Source organism: Rhincodon typus, chromosome 31 (genome assembly GCF_021869965.1).
Source record: "Rhincodon typus isolate 14 chromosome 31, sRhiTyp1.1, whole genome shotgun sequence".
Taxonomy (NCBI): Eukaryota; Metazoa; Chordata; class Chondrichthyes; order Orectolobiformes; family Rhincodontidae; genus Rhincodon; species Rhincodon typus.
In genome coordinates this window covers 17384739-17404207 of record NC_063362.1, presented here as the reverse complement: position 1 = coordinate 17404207, position 19469 = coordinate 17384739, and the positions used below count along the sequence as shown (strand labels likewise).

General features: G+C 40.0%; 1 protein-coding gene across 2 annotated transcripts; it reads right to left on the bottom strand.

Annotated features, from left to right (window-relative positions):
* Positions 1-236: 236 nt before the first annotated feature.
* LOC109924477 (ERBB receptor feedback inhibitor 1) lies at positions 237-12439 on the bottom strand. Of its 2 annotated transcripts, none has more exons than XM_020524481.2 (3): positions 12222-12439; positions 4081-4165; positions 237-3409 (listed from the first exon to the last, which is right to left on the bottom strand). In XM_020524481.2, the coding sequence occupies exons 2-3, from the start codon at positions 4139-4141 to the stop codon at positions 2244-2246; spliced, it is 1227 nt and encodes a 408-aa protein (XP_020380070.1). In that variant the 5' UTR covers positions 4142-4165; positions 12222-12439; the 3' UTR covers positions 237-2243. The 2 variants fall into 2 exon arrangements, with proteins under 2 accessions (XP_020380070.1, XP_048471174.1); XM_048615217.1 differs by having other exon boundaries at positions 12226-12439.
* Positions 12440-19469: the final 7030 nt, after the last annotated feature.

Below are 19469 nucleotides of genomic sequence, written 5' to 3'. Positions count from 1 at the left end.
GTGATGACTCTGGCAAACAGCAGGGCTTGATTTCAAGCACAACACCTCAGTGCCTCAGTGAGGTGTGACATATGTTGGCGTCCCCCTGTCATATATAGTAAAATGCCATACTGCTTATTCCCACAAATTTGATTACTGGAGAACAGAAATTTAGTAACACACTGAAGGCACATATTTATCCCGCATCACTGTGGATCAGTTCTGAGGTTGACCAATGGGTAGATGAATTGTTTATCGTGCATTTGATTTAGCTTAGTCAGAGTTGAGCCCTTAGCAGGCAGCACTGATCAAAACAACACAGAACAATTTAATAAAAATAGACATAGGGAAGAATTTTTTTAAAATAATGTAATTAATGATATCCCAATAATACTGCACAGACCACAGGAACAAATATCATTGTGGTTTTTCAAACAAATAGTTACAATACATTAAAAGATATGTTACAGCCAATGATACAAGAGTAGAATTATAGACCTTCATTTATGGTACATGTAGTTAATTGAGTCACTTACACAAAACTATTCTCGAACATAAGCAACTGCATGGATTCTTCATCTAGGTCCCTAATCACCTATCATGTAAACTAGTCTGCAGGTTAGTACTGAGTCTCTCACCATTATGTCCCTTGTTGCACCCCATTAAGTTTTATTTTAGTAGCCTGATGTTTACTCATGGTCTTATTTTCCATTTAACTCAATTGCTTATGTCTATGAAGAGGTGTTTGATTTCCGAGATAAACTGTGGCTAAAGCTATCTTGCATCTTACTGCCAATAGATGATGAGCTTTATATTAGAAGGCCCAACATCATTATAGTCACCTCCTGAATGTTTTTTTCTTGCTTTGTTCCTTCAATCCCCACTCTTAGCTGATGTAGCGAGCCTAAGTGTGGACTCAGAGGAGGCGAAACCTAGGGTCATGTATGGGCTTTAGGGCAACATATGAGTCACAGGCACAAATCATATCCATCCACAAACAAACAACACTAAATACTGACAGTAGGAGCTACTGGAAAGCAGTTGCTGGTTACCATGGACCTCACTTGCCAGATAGGAAGCCATGGGCCCATTTTTTCCTAAATTGAGAATGTACAAAGGACTGTAATGTGGACTGTGATGCTCTGATGGTCAATTATTCACAATCACTTGAAGAATGGACATTTAGATATGGTAATAAGAGGTCAACGAGCAGAACAAATGCTAACAATCTCCATGCCAATCCCCACTGCAGTATCTCCTATTAAGAGCTGGTGATCATCTGTAGCCTTTTGTGGGTTAATATTAAAAAGATGCATGTCATGTTTTGGGTGCACTTTAAAGGTGTGGGTAAGCTACTCGTGCGGACAAACTTTGAATAGCAAAACGTGACAAGTCTGTTCCCCTGTGCCACATTTACAGCTGTAACAGTTCCTTTCAAAACAGGAAGGGAGCACACCCTGAGGGGCAAGAAAGAAAGGACAATGAAAAGATTGTTAGTCTTCAAACAAAGTGGATCACTGATTCCATTCCCTCTGACCCTTGGCTTCTTCATCCCAATAGACATGTCATGAATTGTTGGGGATGGGTAAAAGAGGCAGAGACATGAACTTGTGGCAGTTTCTATGCTTAACTTTTAACCAAATCCCTTCACTTTAGTATAATACTTGTCACTCAAAATAGTCAAGTGAGAGGTGACCTTCACTGAGCATCCCTGAGCTGCATTGTTATTAGGCATGGTCATCTGTATGCTGCCCTTTAACAATTGCTGCAGTTCTTCTTCGCAAGAGTCTCTGGACAGTTATATAATAAATCACAAGTTTCGGTAATAAAAATCTGGTCTTGATTGTGTTGTGCTTGTTTCACATGAGAGTCGCTGCCTGGGAAGGGCCTTTATATCCAAACGGATGTTGAACTTTCTCCAAGATATCATAAGGCACTGTGCTCAATGCGTCTTGCCTGGTTCACTGTCTTTTCAAGGTTCCAAAAAGTAGATAAAGTGCAATTAAAAACTATAAAATGTTCTAGTGAAAAATGTCTACTGTAAAACTATTGTACAGGTAACCTGGTCACTGACATGTTCAAGGGCCTCTGGTTTACAGCAACTTATATTGTATTTTAACATATTGGATTTTCACTGGTTTTTGGATCACATTCTGTGATTCAACCTATTTTCTAAAGGAATTGCAAACCAATTGCCTTGGATTATCCTGGAACTGTTTTTTGCTGATGTCATATTTTGTTGCCCCTCTGAGGGATGATAAAATCTAAGGAGCCTCTGCATAAGGAACAGGTTTCCCCTTTACTGTTGCTGGTTTGGTCAATGCAAATGTCTTTAAATTCTCTGCTGTGCAATCATTTGACTCCCATGTGTTCTGAGCCTCTACCAAGTATTTCTGAAACTTGTCCAGATAAGGAGGCTTCTCAGGGAGCAGGTAGTAGTGTGTAGAGCTCATCTTCTTACCATCTTCCATGATTGGTAAAATGCACGGCACCCTTGTGTTTGCTCCATCACTGCTCTGCCGCTGCAAGATTTTGTTGCTGACATATTTAGGATCAGGTGCAAAGCTTCGTGTGGGTGGCATCACTCCATTGAGGTAGGAAGGGAGGCTTTTGGGACTTGGGGTGCGTGAGTTATTTCTGGACACAGGTTCCCGTGGAGGTATCTTCGGTGGCCTGTCCTCATCACAATACATGCCTGACATCACCTCTGCAGACCATCTCCGGCAGTCATGTTTCACAAGTCGCGGGGGTATGGGAACTCGAGGAGGAACCTCGGGCTTCACCTCGTTCGAGTTTGGTGATGAATTCGATAAGCAGCTTCCATTTTTAAATGCAACAGGTTTGTTGTAAGATCCAGCCGGACCGGAATGTGAACGCCGTAATTTGCGGTGAGGCTGAACAGGCTTCTCAGTAACCTCCATGCTTTCCAGGTTAGAGTCTTTAATCATATTGCAACTCTCTGGCAACTTAGTCCCATTAGCACCTTCTGAGTAAGCATAGTTGGTCTGCCCACATCCACGGAAGCTCCTTCTGCTCGGAGTATTGTACCTAAAGCTCAGTGGCCTATAGTCTTGCAAGAGGGAATCAGTTTCAGAGCTCGTAATGGATTCAACCTCGCTATCAACATCATCAAAAGGCATATCATCAGTGATGGGCAACGGAGGGAGTGGCTTAGAACTTCGATCACTGGCACACCCAGAAATAGATAGTGGACTTGCTCCTTTCACTGGTGTTTGAGGTGGTGACTGTGTAGTGCTATCCACAGAGAGTCTCTTAAATGGAGAGAGCAGCGGATCTTTTTCCATTTGTAGAAACGACTCCTCATTGTTAGGCATTTTCAGAGGAGCTGGTCGCAGCTTGTGGAAAGATGATCTGAGACAACTCCCAAAACAACAATGGCTGTTCAGCTGAATTGGATCCATTTCTTGCCCTGTTGGAGGAAGAAAAGTAATTTTTAAAATGGAAATGCTTGTTATATCAAATTCTTTCCATCTCATCCGGAGGTTCAGCCACCTTCTAGAGTCTGAGCTCCACAGTTGTTGGCCATCTCTCAGTATCTCACATATGCAGCCATTCTTCATGAGAAATTCTAGTCAAGACTGCCAGTGTAGTTTTCAAAATTAGGTTCAAGGAATGACTGGACAGTGATCATTTACAGGAGCCCTTGTCTAAAGTATAATGTCAATGGTAAGGCTCAATGCCAATTTAGCATAAATCTGGCTAAGACCTGTTCGGTACACATGGCGTAGGTAGGAATAAAAGTAGTTACTCAAATCCAGTTTGATGATCTGACAGCACTGGAAAGGCTTAATTATCATCCAGTGCTAGTTCAGAATTTGATGGTGGGCCTTCTCAAATCATAATTTTAATGCCTGCAAGCCACTTAAAAGCAGCTAAGTTAATCACAGTGGAGTGGCACATTTGGCCTAATCAGGTACGAATTACTGGTCTTCTTTAAGGGATATTAGTGAAAATTTCTTTTAAAATGACAATTTGACCGTTCCATGTTATCAGTAAAATTATCCAGTTTCTTTTTTGAACAAAACAAATTTCAATTCTGCGATGTTCGGTGAGCATTTCCCATTGATGGGAGATACATACGGTTGTTTGAAGTTGCGATGTAGGGCTGTTGATGGGGAGCAGCATTCAAAGTACAGGTCATGGCTGTGGGTCTGTGTAGTAGATGCTGAAATCACAAAAACACAATATTTGTTTCAATGTGTGAGTGAACAGTCAATCCCCTAGATTATTTCATAACAAAAGCTTTTCAACCCCTTCAATTCCATGCATCCAAGATACACATTTCCACCTACCTCTCTCATGAGCCTACTGTCTTGTCTCCACCTGTGGCCTTAATTCAACCACGAAAAATTACAGGAAAAGCAATATTCCCAGTGATGCTTGCTGGTATTATTCAGGTTTAGTTTTCTTTCTGCTCAATAGCCCTTTTAAAGGCTCAAGAGATCAAGTTTATCTTCAGAGCTAATCCCCTTTGATTCTGGGGATCAGCTGTTATTCTGCTCAAATAACTGCAAAAACCTCTTGTATTACACCTTACTTCGAACTGAGCCCAGTATTCCAGTATGCCTTGACCAGTGTCCTTTAATTATTGTCAACAAGACCCCAACAGATGTAGACTCAACTGATGTAGCAGCATTTGCCAACTTACTATGTTCAAGTAAAACATGACTAATTAAATCAACACTAAATTCTCTGCTTCCCACTGGCCAATTTATTTCATCCAATGGAGTGTGTTTGGTTCCTATTCATTTCTCCTAGGATGCAATACTTGCACTCCTTTTCGTTGAATTTTGTTTACCTCTGATGAGCCCAGATGCAATCCCATCTTTTTGCACAGACGGTGGTCATCTCTGCAGAATCCCTTAGTTTGGCGTTATATGAATTTAAACTCCTTGCATTGTAACTGTAATCTCAAAGACCCAAAACCCGAAACAGTATGCCAAGGACAGGTCCAACATCACCATTTCAGCAGCTTAACCTCAATATTTACTGGGCTTAAATTTGTAAATAAACCTCAATCTTTTGGAAGTCATGCAACATGACAACATACTTCAGTTTTGATATGTATTTGCCTCAAGAAGCCTCTGAAGGTAGTCCCTCCCAATACCAAACTGCACTGAGTTAAGGTGCTCAATTGTTTAGGTGCTTGAGTGATTTCTGAAACGTTTGGTGTTGATGACTTTGTGATTAATATGCATAAAGCAAATACTCAGCAGTTTGCAAATCTCCTGTGCTCCAGCCCCGTGATGAAATGATTACAATCTGGAGAATATATCAATCCTTTAAAAGACTTGGTGTTATAGTTAACAGGATATTTCACTCCTTGTCAAATACCAAGGAGATTCTTGAATTATTCGTTTAATTTATTGTATCTCAATAATGTCACAGGTAACAGATTGTAGGACTCACTCCACCCCCTTGAAGGCACATCAGTGATGAAACTCTCCTTTAGGAAACCACATTTGGCTTCTGATGAAAAGTTAACCACCTGAAATATTAACCAATTCTTTTCCTTTACAGGTACTGACTTAACTGCTTTGCATTTTCAGAATTTTTTGTCTTGTTTGACATAACATTTACACTAAAGAAGATTAGATAGGATCTTTGGAAATAGTCAACAACCTTACTTTATACGTTATTGTCAGGTTGTGGTGTGAAAGATTTCTTCCAACCAAATCACTAGCTGTGCTAACCAATAAGTGTCTTTGATGTTGAAAGTTCCTTTACAAACTGCACTTTGGTGCATTTCTGACCAAGTATGATGTCGAACATGGAATAAATTCAAGAGGACAAAGTTATATTATCATTAGTTATTTCAAAATGTGAAGAGGCATATGAAACAAGTTAATGTCAAAAGGCAAGAACAATAAAATGTTTGAAGGACTAGAACTCTTACTAGAGCGAAGTGTCAGGCTGACATTCAACATCCATCCCTTGAATTTATCTATTACGTAAAAATTCCCACCAGTAATTAAAAGGGACAAGTTCCATATATTGATATCCTGGAATGGACTAAATTAAATTAGTTTGGGAGACAGTAATGAGGCTCCATTTCAATGTAGGAAAGATGAACATTGTGTAGGATGGTGAATCCATGACAAGAGCTGAAATGGTAAGGAGTGTCAGTCATAGAAAGATTATGATGGAGGGAAAGGGTACAACTGGTTTTTATCTGTCCTGTTGCACAGCATGAAATTAGTTACAATCTTAATGCAAACTGCTTTTTAACTGAATCTTTCAGCTCTGATATTAATGGGTGAAGTAGTCAGACTATTAAAATAAAATAAAATAAAGCGATTTGCCTGAAACCTGAATTTGTACAGGTGATGAGGATATCAAAGAAACCTCAATAATCACTGTAAGGTGGGACAAGAATTTCAATATTCTCAGGAGGTTAATCTAAAATAACATTTTTGTGTTCTAATTAGCAATTCACAATTGGTACACAGACCAGCTGGGAATTGGAGATTTCCTGTACATAATGGATGAATGGCAAACCCTCAGCAAATACAGATAGCAAAACAGGAGATACACAGTGGCTCAGTGGTTAGCACTGCTGCCTCACGGCACCAGGGACCTGGGTTTGATTCCGCCCTTGGGCGACTGTCTGTGTGAAGTTTGCACATTCTCGTCGTGTATGTGTGGGTTTCCTCCAGTTTCCTCCTACAGTCCAAAGATGTGCAAGCTAGGTGGATTAGCCATGAGAAATGCAAAGTTACAGGGATGGGGGATGGTCAGGGTGGGATAGTCTTCGGAGGATCAATGTGGACTTGATAGGCTGAATGGCCTGTTTCCCCACTCTAGGATTAAAATGGCTGATCAGTTCTATGAAAATCATACCATTCCACAGAGCCAGCCAACCTGCAGCATCATTAAGTTTCTTCAGCTCTTGAAGATGATCAAGACATGTTTAATGAGAGATTTAAATCGCCAGACATAGTTTGTACACTTTAATAAAAAGCTATCACGTTCACGTTTTTTTGCCAGAGTTCCCTCTTTAGCCCTATCTTTACTCAAAAGGGAACAAAAGGTACTGGATTAAAGAGAAGGTTGCTATTGACACAGAAGGGTTGGACAAAGTCCGTATTTTGTATGAAGAAACAGCATCACAGAAACAACCAGTGCAGGCACTAACCCAAAGATATTATTGTAGTGTGTCTCACTCGGTGTATGGCAGAGGACAGTTATACAAATTTAACAATTAAATCGTGCGCCTACTTCCTATTTGCTAAAATACATGAATCGGTATTTGGAAATTATCCGTCTATCTACCACTGCTTGTGATAGTTTTTCCACTATTCTTGCTTAATAGCAAAGCTCATTACCATGAAAGTAGTTTGTATAGTTGGCCTTTTCATTTTTCAGTATCTGCTACCTCCAAAAGTGGTTTTACCGCAGCACCAGTCAGACAATGACAATATCAGTTAGCAACTGCATCTCCACTTTCATTCACCATTGCTCACTCACTTGGTGCCTCCAGCGTGCTCAATGCAACCCTTTAAAAAAAAAAAAAAGACAGCTGCGAACATTTTTGTCACTGCTCCTGATTGTGCTCACTCTTACTAGGGTTCATGTACATTCTTCCACTGAAGGTGCTGATTCTCACAAGGGAAACGGAAGTAATTATTCTGCCATCTCCATCATGGAGCTTGAACTAGAGGTTCTCTCTGTGGGCAAGAGGTATGTTGATAATCATACAAGATTACACGGTGCATTCACAGTGCTTCTTATAATTTTTGTTTTAGAAAAGCACACCAGAATCTTTCTTTAATTTAAGTGGTCTGCACTGGTTCCTTTCAGAAGTCTTATGTTACATACTTTGCCATTGATACTTGAGTACTCAAATTTCTTCAGCAGTTTGGAAAAAGCTCCTGTGAAACAGATGAAGATCTGGGCCAATCAAAGGAAGCCCTGAATAAGATGAAGAGAGATGCAAATGGGACAGAATTAGGACACAATTTCCAAGATGCCATCATCTTGCTGCCAGTGGAATGAATATTGACCAAAATGTCAATTCAACAGTGTGAAGAGTCACACAAGTACTGTTCTCTCCTCACCTTGCATTCACCCTGGTTCACTTTCTGCCTGTTCCCTAACCCAGTGTTTACTGAATATACCTAATGTTGCCCAGGCTGAAATGGAGTCCAATTCATCTCAGATTGGTGATAGAATGAGAGTTGAACATTGGTTGCTGTGTATAACACAGGTGATGTGTGTTTACCCATTGAAGCATCATAAGGGAATGTAGCAGTGCGAGTGATGTAATATCATTGAATTTTGGAACATTCTGTATTTAGGGGTGGGCATAATGGTGTCTGTTCTAATGCACAAAAGAATGTCAACATAATTTAGTTGGACAGAAATGCTCAGTAATATGGAATTGTACAGTAAACATACAGAATCTTTACATTGGGGAATACTTGCACACATTTTGCTTGGTTCTGTCATTCCCACAGTTTAATTAGGGCATGTTGTTCACAAATCAAGGCACAATCTGACCGATGCGCAGCTTTTTATTGGAAGATTGTGGATGTAGGTGAATTTTAAAACATTAAACTGTGAGAAAACCAACTGAAATGGGGCAGCACAGTGGTTAGCACTGCTGCCTCACAGCGCCAGGGACCTGGGTTCAATTCCATCCTCCGGCGACTGTGTGTGGAGTTTGCACATTCTCCCTGTGTCTGCGTGTGTTTCCTCCAGGTGCTCCGGTTTCCTCCCACAGTCCAAAGATGTGCAGGCTAGGTAGATTGCCCATGCTAAATTGCCCGTAGCGTTCAGGGATGTGTAGATTAGGTGGATTATAGGGGGATGGGTCTGGGTGGGATGCTCTGAGGGTCGGTCTGGACTTGTTGGGCTGAAGGGCCTGTTTCCACACTATAGGGATTCTATGATCTTCCATGAAATTTAAGGCAAAAACACACATTCTTGGAACAGAGGAATTACTAGCAAGACCTCCATCTATTACCCATCCAGATCTGCCCCGAGATCTTAGAGAAGGCACAGGCACCACAGTCGTACGCACACCAAAATAAAGAGAGGAAATAAAAATCAAGTGGCTTCCTCTAGACATCTGCAATTTAAATAAGAACATGGTATTTAAGTTTCTTGCTTTGTACCAAATGTCTGATGTTTCAAAATTAAACTTTGAACGTCCAAAGCTTTCTACTGGTAGAAGCTTTTTTGGTGGGGGGGGGGGGCGCGTGGTTGAGAAACAACAAACCGTCATTTTTTTAAAAAATGAAAAATGTGTACAGTAGTGCCTGCTTCCACTTGTCTGCTGTTCTGATGCTCACCATGATAAAATAGCTTCCCAACACTGTTAATACCTACATGAAGTATGGCTATCTGGATCAGGTGAGGGAGAAGAGTCAGCAAAGGTCATTATCTTCTGGACTCAAAGTGGAAAAGGAAGCACACAAAACATAAGAGGGACCCTAAACTGAAAGGAGAAAATGCACATCTTCAAACTGCCAAGTGTAGTACCTCCTCTTTATACAGTCCAAAATCATAAGGATCAACAAATGTTGAACAATATGTTTGTGACCAAAACCAAACAGTCCTTCTTAATATACCAAAATCATAATAACCTAATGGATGGAAACAGCTCCAATATTGGCTGCACTTACTAAGTTTTGCAAATTTTTCGGAAGGGTCACTGGACCCAAAACGTTCACTCTGATTTTTCTTCACAGATGCTGCCAGACCTGCTGAGCTTTTGCAGCAACTTCTGTTTTTGTTTGCAAATTGAATGTTTTACCTGTGACCCTGTGCCTAATTTCCAATACTGACAATAAAAAAAGTCTGAAAACTTCAACAATTGTAGCTTTAAAAAACCTGAAATATTAAACCCCTTCCTTATTTTTGAGCCAAAATCCATATAGGCACATAAAGTCATTCACCACATTTACTCCCAGTATTTACACCATGTGCTGTCATCACTTCAGACTCAAAAGAAAGATAAGCCAAATAATGATGAAAAACGTATAGTGATTGCTGGTAACAAGTTTGTCACACCTGGGAGAAGTGGGAAACTTTGTGATTTCTTTTCCTAGTATGAGCATGTCTTTCTAATCTCCATTACATTGCCTGAGCTTTTTTAATGACTAGTCTTGACGGGACATTGACAGAGCATGAGTAATAACACCAATAATGTCTTACATTTCTGATGTGGGTGTTGCAGTTTATTGATACCAAAAGGAGAAAAAAACCAAACCCAGATCACACAAGCTTAAGGCCACTTAATGTGGTCACAATGAAACTTCCTCTTTGAAAAGAGGGTCTGACAAGCTATTGTACCTTACGGTCAGCACATATAGCAAGTGTATGTATAAGTATAAATACATACTTGCAAGAGAAATAGAAAAGAATTGCACGGCTATAGGAAAAGATTGGAGGACACAACTAATTGAATAGCTCACAGGTGATGCAGGTGTGTCCAGCTGAATGGTCCCTTTCTGTGCTGTAAGATTTATGACTCAATGCTATATAACCCTTCCTGCCAGATTGTACACAATTTAAGAACTGTAGCATGCTATTCTTTATTGTAGTGTTGTTTCCTCAAGAGCAACTTTCGGATTTTTTTAATGTTTCAAACTGCCATAGGTGGCAGGGTTGGGTGGTGACATGGATGTGAACTCAAACTCCAGCTCGTAAGTCCAGTAACATAATCACCACTCTACCATAATGCAACTACGGGAAGTCAGATAGCGTTTCTGCTTTTAATCACTATCCAGTCACCCTTTCTATATAGACACTTACAGATATTAGATAAGGACAAGCTCCTGAGGTAAGGCTTCCATTGACTCAATAGTCAAACACTTCTGGATATTCACTATCTTCTGACATTAAGAACAGCTATTCAGTTGGAAAACAGGGAAAAGGGACAATAAGCAACATCAGGACTATATCCAGCAGAGGACGCAGAAGGAACTAGGACAATTTAAAAAAAAAGTAGGATAATTGGACTCTATATCAGTGACAGAATATACAGTTTTTGAATTGCTACCTAAATATTCTCGTTTGGTTGGAGTTTTCACAGGGCAGCTCGAGAATGCCATATAATGTGTATCATCCTTTTTATTTTTTTTGAAAAATACTCGACTAACGTGTTCACAGCTCAGAGAGCTAGAAATCGATCATCTTAAAATGGCATTTATAAGGGCATTTTGGAATTGGTTCACTAACAGCGAAGTCTAGGACCAGTTGATCCGTATCCTTTGGCTCTAAGAACGGACCGTTAAAACTGGGCCTTAGCAGCAAACAGGCACCGGACAGTAAAGCTTTAAATAACCAATCACTGCAGTTTGAGAGCCGATACTAACACCTTGATTTACTGCTGGCTGGAGAGAGAAACTGGTTTAGATCACAGCACAAACTCGAAGGGAGAGATGCACTTCTAACTTAGCCCAGAGCTTCAGTTCTGTCCTCAAGTCACTTTTTGAAAGAAATAAGTGAAGCCTGCAGCAATCGCGCCACAGAAAGCCATTGTCTTGGAGAGTGTTTTTCAAAACTTTGAGAGGTAGTGAGCTGCATTTATATTTCTCAAAATAACTACAAACGGATCAATGATGAACGTTTCGCTACAGAAGTGATTTCAACATAGCTGCGGAGGAACTCGATTTAATCATGAGATATGGAGAGAGCTGGACAGTCCCTTGCGTTCAATTCATGTATGTATCCTGCCTAACTCCTGGTAACAGGTTGACATAACCATAATAAAATCCAGTCACTTTATACACTGACTCAGAAACCGATCTCAGGTTCCACAAAGCTGCAACTTTAAGATATTTGTTAAACTAAGAAGAAAATGTACCAAACTTCTGAATTAACACTAAATCAGCTAGTATGTTTACAAAATCCATTTGTATCATTATTGCAAAAATGTATTTAATTTTGGAAAGACTTTTACAGAAGTTTTAAACTGGTGTAATACTTGCTGCAGTTGAGGTTATATATTAAGCTGATCGGAGTGGCTCACGGCTAATAATTTATGGATAGTTTTATTCATCCAATACGGCAATAAACACATATCGACCTTTTTGGAGAAAATATTGTTGTATAACAAAGGATTTACATCACGAAATTCAGCAGAAACAGGGAACGTTTAAAAAGAAAGACGAAAAAGTGATGAATAAAAAAAGCAACGTGATTTTTAAAAAGCAAGAAGCAATAGCAGCGTAACAGGAGAGTGCAAACGACTACGATTGGGGTCTGAAACTCACCTACCTCCTGATCAGTTTCACGGGACAGGAAATCCGGCGCAAATACTCCAACTAACCCGATTCAATGTAGCAATGAATATAAAAACATTTCTCCAGACTACGTTGCACCTTCCCTACCTACTCTAGCTCCCGACTCTAATTAAATGTTTCTCTGTTGCAATGCGTCCTGCAGTTTGCTTAATAAGGCGGGCTCTAAATCCTGATGTCACCGTGAAGTGAGATCAGGATATCTCCACGCCCACAGCCTGCAGTCAGCACGCTTACTTAGCTCTGCCTTAAAGGGGAACATGTACAAATAATCGGAGATCAGCCCCTTGTATTTAAATTGACAACGTTCCTCCTATTATGTGTACAAAAAATGTATTAAGTTCTCAACCTGACAGCATCAGAGGGATGAATCCACAGATTGCATTTTTTTTTAGCATTCGGTGGGGCCCACCATTCATCGTAGCAATTTAAACCTTGCAAAACTCAAATCAGAGCACAAAAACAAAAGGTTATATTGGACTCTGCCAAGAGTTTCCACGTCATTTACTTATTCTCAGATTGCTACATAGCTGACTATTGAGTGCTGACTGTTAAATTGTTTTCCGGCCCTGTGTGTCGCTATTGGGCTAATGTCTTGATTCACCATTAAATGTTACTTTAACTTCAAAGGATGAATTGAAAACGATTTAGTAGCTTGCTCCAGTATTGCATAGGAAGTATCTGATGTTACATTACTGTGTCTGTATCTATCTGTGACCCCATTAGCCTCCCTTCCACTCTCCAACCTCACTTTATTTCCGTGTCTGGCCTCGGAAAAACTCTACCCAGTGACACTTAACAGCTGTACTTTCTCATTCATAACTGACTTTGGCCCTCCATTTACCATGACATTTCTGTAGGTACTAAACTATTCAATCATTTGTTCAACTTCTCTTCTTAGTGTCAAGCATGATTTAGTTTGCAGTGTTCCTAACCCTAACTCATAAGTTGTGGGTTTAATTAAGTTCCACTCCAGAATTTTTAAGTACAAAACCAGGATGGCACAACTGTGCAGTACTGATGGAATGCTGCACTGTTGAGAAGTGCTACATTTCTAATGGATGAACTAAAGCCCTATCTACCCACTCAATTGGATGTAAAATATATCCATGGCACTGTTTTGAAGAGCAGAAGAGTATCCCAAGTATCCTGGCCAATTTTTATCCCTCAGTTAACAACACAAGTAACAAATTATCAAATCATTATCACATTGCTATTTGTGGGAGCTTTCTGTGTACAAATTGGCTTACATATTTGATTACATTTCCTTTTCGTGAAGTGCTTTGGAGGCCATCTGGACATAACAAGGCACTGTTTAAACGCAAGTTTTACCCTTGATGCCCTTGCCCCACTAAATCCATTTCTCATTTCTCATGATTATTTGCCATGTTATGGTACCAAATGAACAATCAGTGGGCATATGATAGATGAAACTAAATGTAAAGAAATGTGAAGTGATGCGTTTTGTGAAGAAGAAAGAGGACAGGAAATATAAACTAAAGAATGAAATTCTACAGGAGTTGCATAAACAGAGTCTTGAGTTTTGTATGAACAAATAATTGAAGTTGACAAGGCTGGTAGAGAAAGTAGTTAATAAGATAATTGGGATCCATATCTTTATTATAAATAGACGCATTGAGTAGAAAAGCAAAGTAGTTATGGTGAATCTTTACAAAGTACTGGTTTGGATACCAATCCTGGAAACCCATCTTTAAGAGGGATGCAAGCATTAGAGAAGCTGCAGAAAAGATTACAAGATTGGGGAAGTTAAAACTGTTACCCATAGAGAAGGTTGAGAAGAGATTTGATAGCAATGTTCAAAATTGTGTTGGGTCTGGATAGAGTAAATACAGGGAAACTGCTTCCAGCAGCAGAAGGTTCAAGAACCAAAGGATATTGGTTTATGATGAATAGCAAGAAAACTGCAAGTGACATGAAGAAAAAAAAATTGTGCAGCAAGTAGTTAGAATCTAGAATGCACTGCCTGAGAGGTTGATGGAGGCAAATACAATTGTTGCTTTCTGAAGGGTACTGGTTTCAAAAATGATCTCTTCCTCAGAAGAAAGAAAATACTGGGCTACAGGGAGAAAGAGAAGATGTAGGAGTAGAATTGTTTCAGAGATAGTAGGAACTGCAGATGCTGGAGAATCTGAGATAACAAGGTGTAGAGCTGGATGAACACAGCAGGCCAAGCAGCATCAGAGGAGCAGGAAGACTGATGTTTCGGGCCTAGACCCTTCTTCAGAAAGGGTCTGCATTTCTGAAGAAGGGTCTAGGCCCGAAATGTCAGCCTTCCTGCTCCTCTGATGCAGATGTAGGAGTATTTGTGTTTCTCATGCATAACGCTAGCATTGACACAATCGGCTGAATGAAATCTCTCCACTCAGGTTTCTGCTCCTACCAAAGCATTGAAAAGGCCCTTATCAATATCCAAAATAATAGCCTATGTGACTGTGACTTTGGTAAACTAGCTTCCCTCATTCTTCTTGAGCTGTCTGCAGCCTTTAACATGGTTGATCATATCATCATCCTTTTTCACTATCATCCAATTTGATGGAACTGCTCAAAACCAGATAAAAGAAATACCTGAATGGTTTCTCTTCTCACTTCCTTTGCTACTCTGTTGTCCCGATCCCTGCCCCCACTACCCAAACAGATACACAATTACCCATCTGCAGTTTTGTCCCCTTGGCAATACTATCCAAAAATACAAACTCAAACTGACTGATACCACAAACTTTTTTTTAACTTAGTCATCAGCTTTCTCAAGCTCACTACAGTTTCTAATTTATCACACCGTTCATCTGACAGCCAGTCCTGAAGGAGCTGAAATGAATTCCAACTGTATTTTGGAAGTTCTGAAGTCATTATTTTCAGGCTTTACCAAAAAGCTACTCCCTAATCATCATTTGCTCCAGGTTACTATTTGAGTCTGAACTGGACCATTCACAAACTTGGCATCATATTTAAACCTGAAGTTAACTTCTGACTACATCACCAAGATCACCCACTGCCACCTTTATAACTTGGTGCTGAAGCCCTCATCCATGCCTTTGTTTCACAATGCACCTGACTATTTGAACACTCTCCTACCCAGTCTCCCATCTTCCACCCTTCAAAGTCTTGAACTTATCCAAAACAATGCCCCGATCCTAATCTGCACCAAGTCCTATTCATCTATTGCCCCTTTATTTGCTGATCTATATTTGCTGCAGGTCTAGCAACTGCTTGATTTTAAAATTCTCATCCTTGTTTTTAAATCCCTCCATGCTTTTGTTTCTCCAATGCTTTGCAATATCTGCACTTCTTCAGTTCTGGTCCCTTGCACATTCCTAATTGTAATTACTGTACTGTGCTTTCACTGTGGAAGTCTCTAGCTTTGAAATTCTGTTCCTATGGCTTCCTATAGCTCTACCTGTCTCTACTCCATCAATGTATCCCTTTAAACCCACCTCTAATATATCCCTCTGTTTCTTTGTGTCACTTTTTTGATACTTCTCTTGTGAATTATCATAGAACGCATTACTATATTAAATGGGATACATAAATGCATGTTGTGTTTCTGTAGGTAAGCATTGATGCATCTAGGTATGAGTGCTGATACAAATGTCTGTGTACCTTTTGTTTATAATTGTCATTGTGTCATCAAACGAGAAAGATCAGACAAGACTGTCCCTTTTCAGAGGAGTATAACCAAGAGGAAACCTAAATGAAAATTCATTAATTGGGGACCAAATATTCTTGTTCCATATCTCCAGTGTTTCTTTTGAAAGATTTTGTCATCACATAATTGTAGAAGGTTTTCTTCAGCTAGACGTTCAATATAAACTTGGAATTCTGAACTTTTCTGTAGAAAGAGCCTTTCTCATTGACCAAAACATCACTGTTTCATCACTTGTGTGAGAACACTAATTGTTTGAGTGCAAGATATTTGGAAATCTTCTGCAAACTTCTCATTTTCCGCCTGCAAAGCTTGATCTAGATTGCTAAAATTTGGACTTTTATTTCAGTAGTCTTACTGAGGTAGTGATACTGCCAACTCTTGATAATTTCTGAGCTGTTCAATCTCGTTTCTACGTTCAAATTTAAACCATGCCTCAAATCTTGTAGGCTTTGGCTGAAAAACATACCAGCTGTTGGCAGACAAACAGGAGGCTGGAAGAACACAGCAAGGCAGGCAGCATCTGAAAGAAAGGAGAAGTCAACAGCCTCCTGTTTGTCTACCTTGGATTCCAGCATCTGCAGTTTTTTTATTGTCTCATAATAGCTGTTGGGTTTCTCTTGTAGCCTCCAGCTGCCATCTATGCAGATTGACAATTTTTCATGCTAAATTTTATCATAATCCATTTTGGACTAAGGATCTATTTCTCTCTGGATAACTTCTTATTAGCTTCTTGAAGTTGTTGTACTTCTTCTTGGTGGGCCTTTGCTGAAGACTGAAGCTTCTCTTTAAACAATGTCAAGTTCAAAAGGGATGTTTCCTGTGCATGACTGCATAGATTTGTTGCATATAATTGGTTTATGCCTGTACGGGTGTGATACCACCCACCCTGATAGGACCTTCAATAGTCTTGCGCTTATAAAGTCATAGCATCATAGAGCTGAATGGCATAGAAACAGAATCTTTGGTCCAACTTGTCCATGCCAACCAAATATCCTAAAGTTTAACAACATCTTTCCTATAGCAGGAAGTCCAGAATTGAACTCAATATACCAAAAGGGGTCTAATCAATGTCCTGTACAGCCACAACATGGCATCCCAACTCCTATACTCAATGCACTGACTAATAAAGGCAAGTGTACCAAATGCCTTCTTCACTACCTTATGACTCCACATCCAAGGAACTATGAACCTACACTCCAAAGTCTCTTTGTTTGGCAGCACTCCCCAGGACTCTACCATTCAGTGTATAGGTCCTGCCCCGATTTGCCTTACCAAAATGCAACACCTCACATTTATCTAAATTAAACTCCATCTGCCACTCCTTAGCCCATCTGATTAAGGTCTTGTTGTACTCTGAGGTAACCTTCTTCACTGTCCACTACACCACTAACTTTACTGTCATTTGCGAACTTATTAACCATTTCTTCTATATTCACATCCAAATAATTTATGTAAATGACAAAAAGCAGTGGATTCAGCACCAATCCTTGCAGCACACCACTGGTCACAGGCCTCCAGTTCAAAAAACAGCCCACCACCACTCTCTGTCTCCTACCTTCAAGCCAATTTTGTATCCATTATGGGCCAGCTCCCCCTGGATTCCAAGTGATCCAACCTTGTTGACCAGTCTACCATATGGAATCTTGTTGAACACCTTGCTGAAGTCCACATAGACAATGGCCACTGCTCTGCCTTTATCAATCTTCTTTGTCACTTCTTCAAAAAACAGAGTCAAATTAGTGAGACATGATTTCCCTCGCACAAACCCATGTTGACTATCCATAATCAGTTCTTGCCTTTCCAAATACATGTAGATCCTATTCCCCAGATTCCCCTCCAACAACTTACACACCACTGACCTCAGGCTTACTGGTCACTTGTTTTGAACTTCTGAGATCTTTTCTTTGATTAATTGAAGATCTCTTTCTAACTTGATAATTTATAATATCTCAGAAACTGTGGTTACTTTACTGGTAGAAACTTCAGAAATTTCACTTGCTTTCATTACAGCTTGAACTAGCACAAGGTTGCTTCTTCCCAGCTGTGACTTTGCTATCTACACTGTAAGGAATTCCTTCCTCTGACTGTGACTGCAGTTGCTGTTGCTTCATTTCCTGGGCAGTTTCTGTGCAATAAGTAAATAACTTTACTTCTCAGTATGTTCTTCAAGAAAAGTCAGTCTTTCATCCAAAGTGACAACTTTCTGTTGTGGAACAATATCTCCTGCATCCATAAATACAGGAAGGTCCAGAATTTCAGATTCTAACAAATAAATGACTTGTGTGATTATTTCTTTCTCTGTAACTATTCTGCAAGAACAAACCACGATCTGGAATACCTCGCAGATGGCTTGTCACTGCCTTCTTGGCACCTTCTTTTCTAACTAGTTACAATTTCTATTTTGAGAAATGCAGTGTCTGTTCTACTCGCTTTTTAAGTGCTTGGATTGAAGTGTCTTCAATGTCTGCTAATCAAAGAATATCTAAAGAAACATAAATGGCTCCACTTAGTAAAAAATGGTGATGAATAGGACAAAGTCTCTTTAATGTCTTTCCTACTGTAGTGAAATGTATGACTCATCAGGTCTTTTACACTCATTCGTATACTTCCCAAGTTCCTAAGTATAATGGAGAACAGCCTGAGGATTCCTGACCTCAACCAAGGTATAGCATCTGATAAGGTTGAATGCCTGCTTCAGTATACAATTTAAAACTAGTTTCTCTGCCATTTACTTTAATTGCTGCACAGCAAAGTTCATCCCCTGGGTCTGTACTGTCAAGCAAGTTGAATTCTTGCTGCGACGCTCCCACATTCTCCATGAAGAGTTCATCCTACCCCTCTGCATTCCCCACAGAACTTTCAAAGACTGCTGTGGTCTGTGTTTGATTTTCTGTGCTGCCAATGCAGCCTTACCCTGGTGTCCCTCTTTGCACTTGCAACTTTCTATAAAACTGGTCAGGTTGGATTCCCGCTGGTGGAGTTCCCTTCTTGCTTGGACCACACCCTATTCCTTCGCATGCTTGCTGTCAGTTTATTTTCTGAGTGCTCATTTACTCCTCATTTCTGTAAGTACTTTTGTTTCTGTAGTAATTTACTTACTATGGTTGATTTTTATTTTCTATTGCTTACTGTGGCACTCTGCCACAAGCCTTCTCCCGCTCTATCTTCAGAAGACCCTAAGAAACAGGAACAGGAGGAGGCTGTTCGGCCCTGCCAATAGGATCATAGCTGATCTCATAATCCTCAATCCACTTTTCTGCCCTTTCCCCATTACCATTGATTCTCCTACTGATCAAGAATCTATCTATCTCAGCATTAAGTATACACATGGACTCTGCCTGCACAGCTCTCTGTGGCAAGGAGTCCCAAAGACTCTCAATCCTCTGAGAGAAGAAATTCCTCCTTGTCTCAGTCTTAATTGATATCCCTTTATCCTGAGACTATGTTCTCTGGTCCTAGACACTTCCATGAGGGGAAGAATCCTCTCAGCATTTACCCTGTAAGACCCATAAGAATTCTACATGTTTTAATGAGATCTCCTCTCATTTTTCTGAACT

What these genes read in the sequence shown, in the direction of transcription:
- LOC109924477 (XM_020524481.2), bottom strand. Translation starts at nt 4,141, where the DNA reads ATGACCTGTACTTTGAATGCTGCTCCCCATCAACAGCCCTACATCGCA. An exon ending in CATCGCAACTTCAAACAACC is followed by an intron (nt 3,410 to 4,080) that starts GTATGTATCTCC and finishes TTCCTCCAACAG; the next exon opens with GGCAAGAAATGGATCCAATT.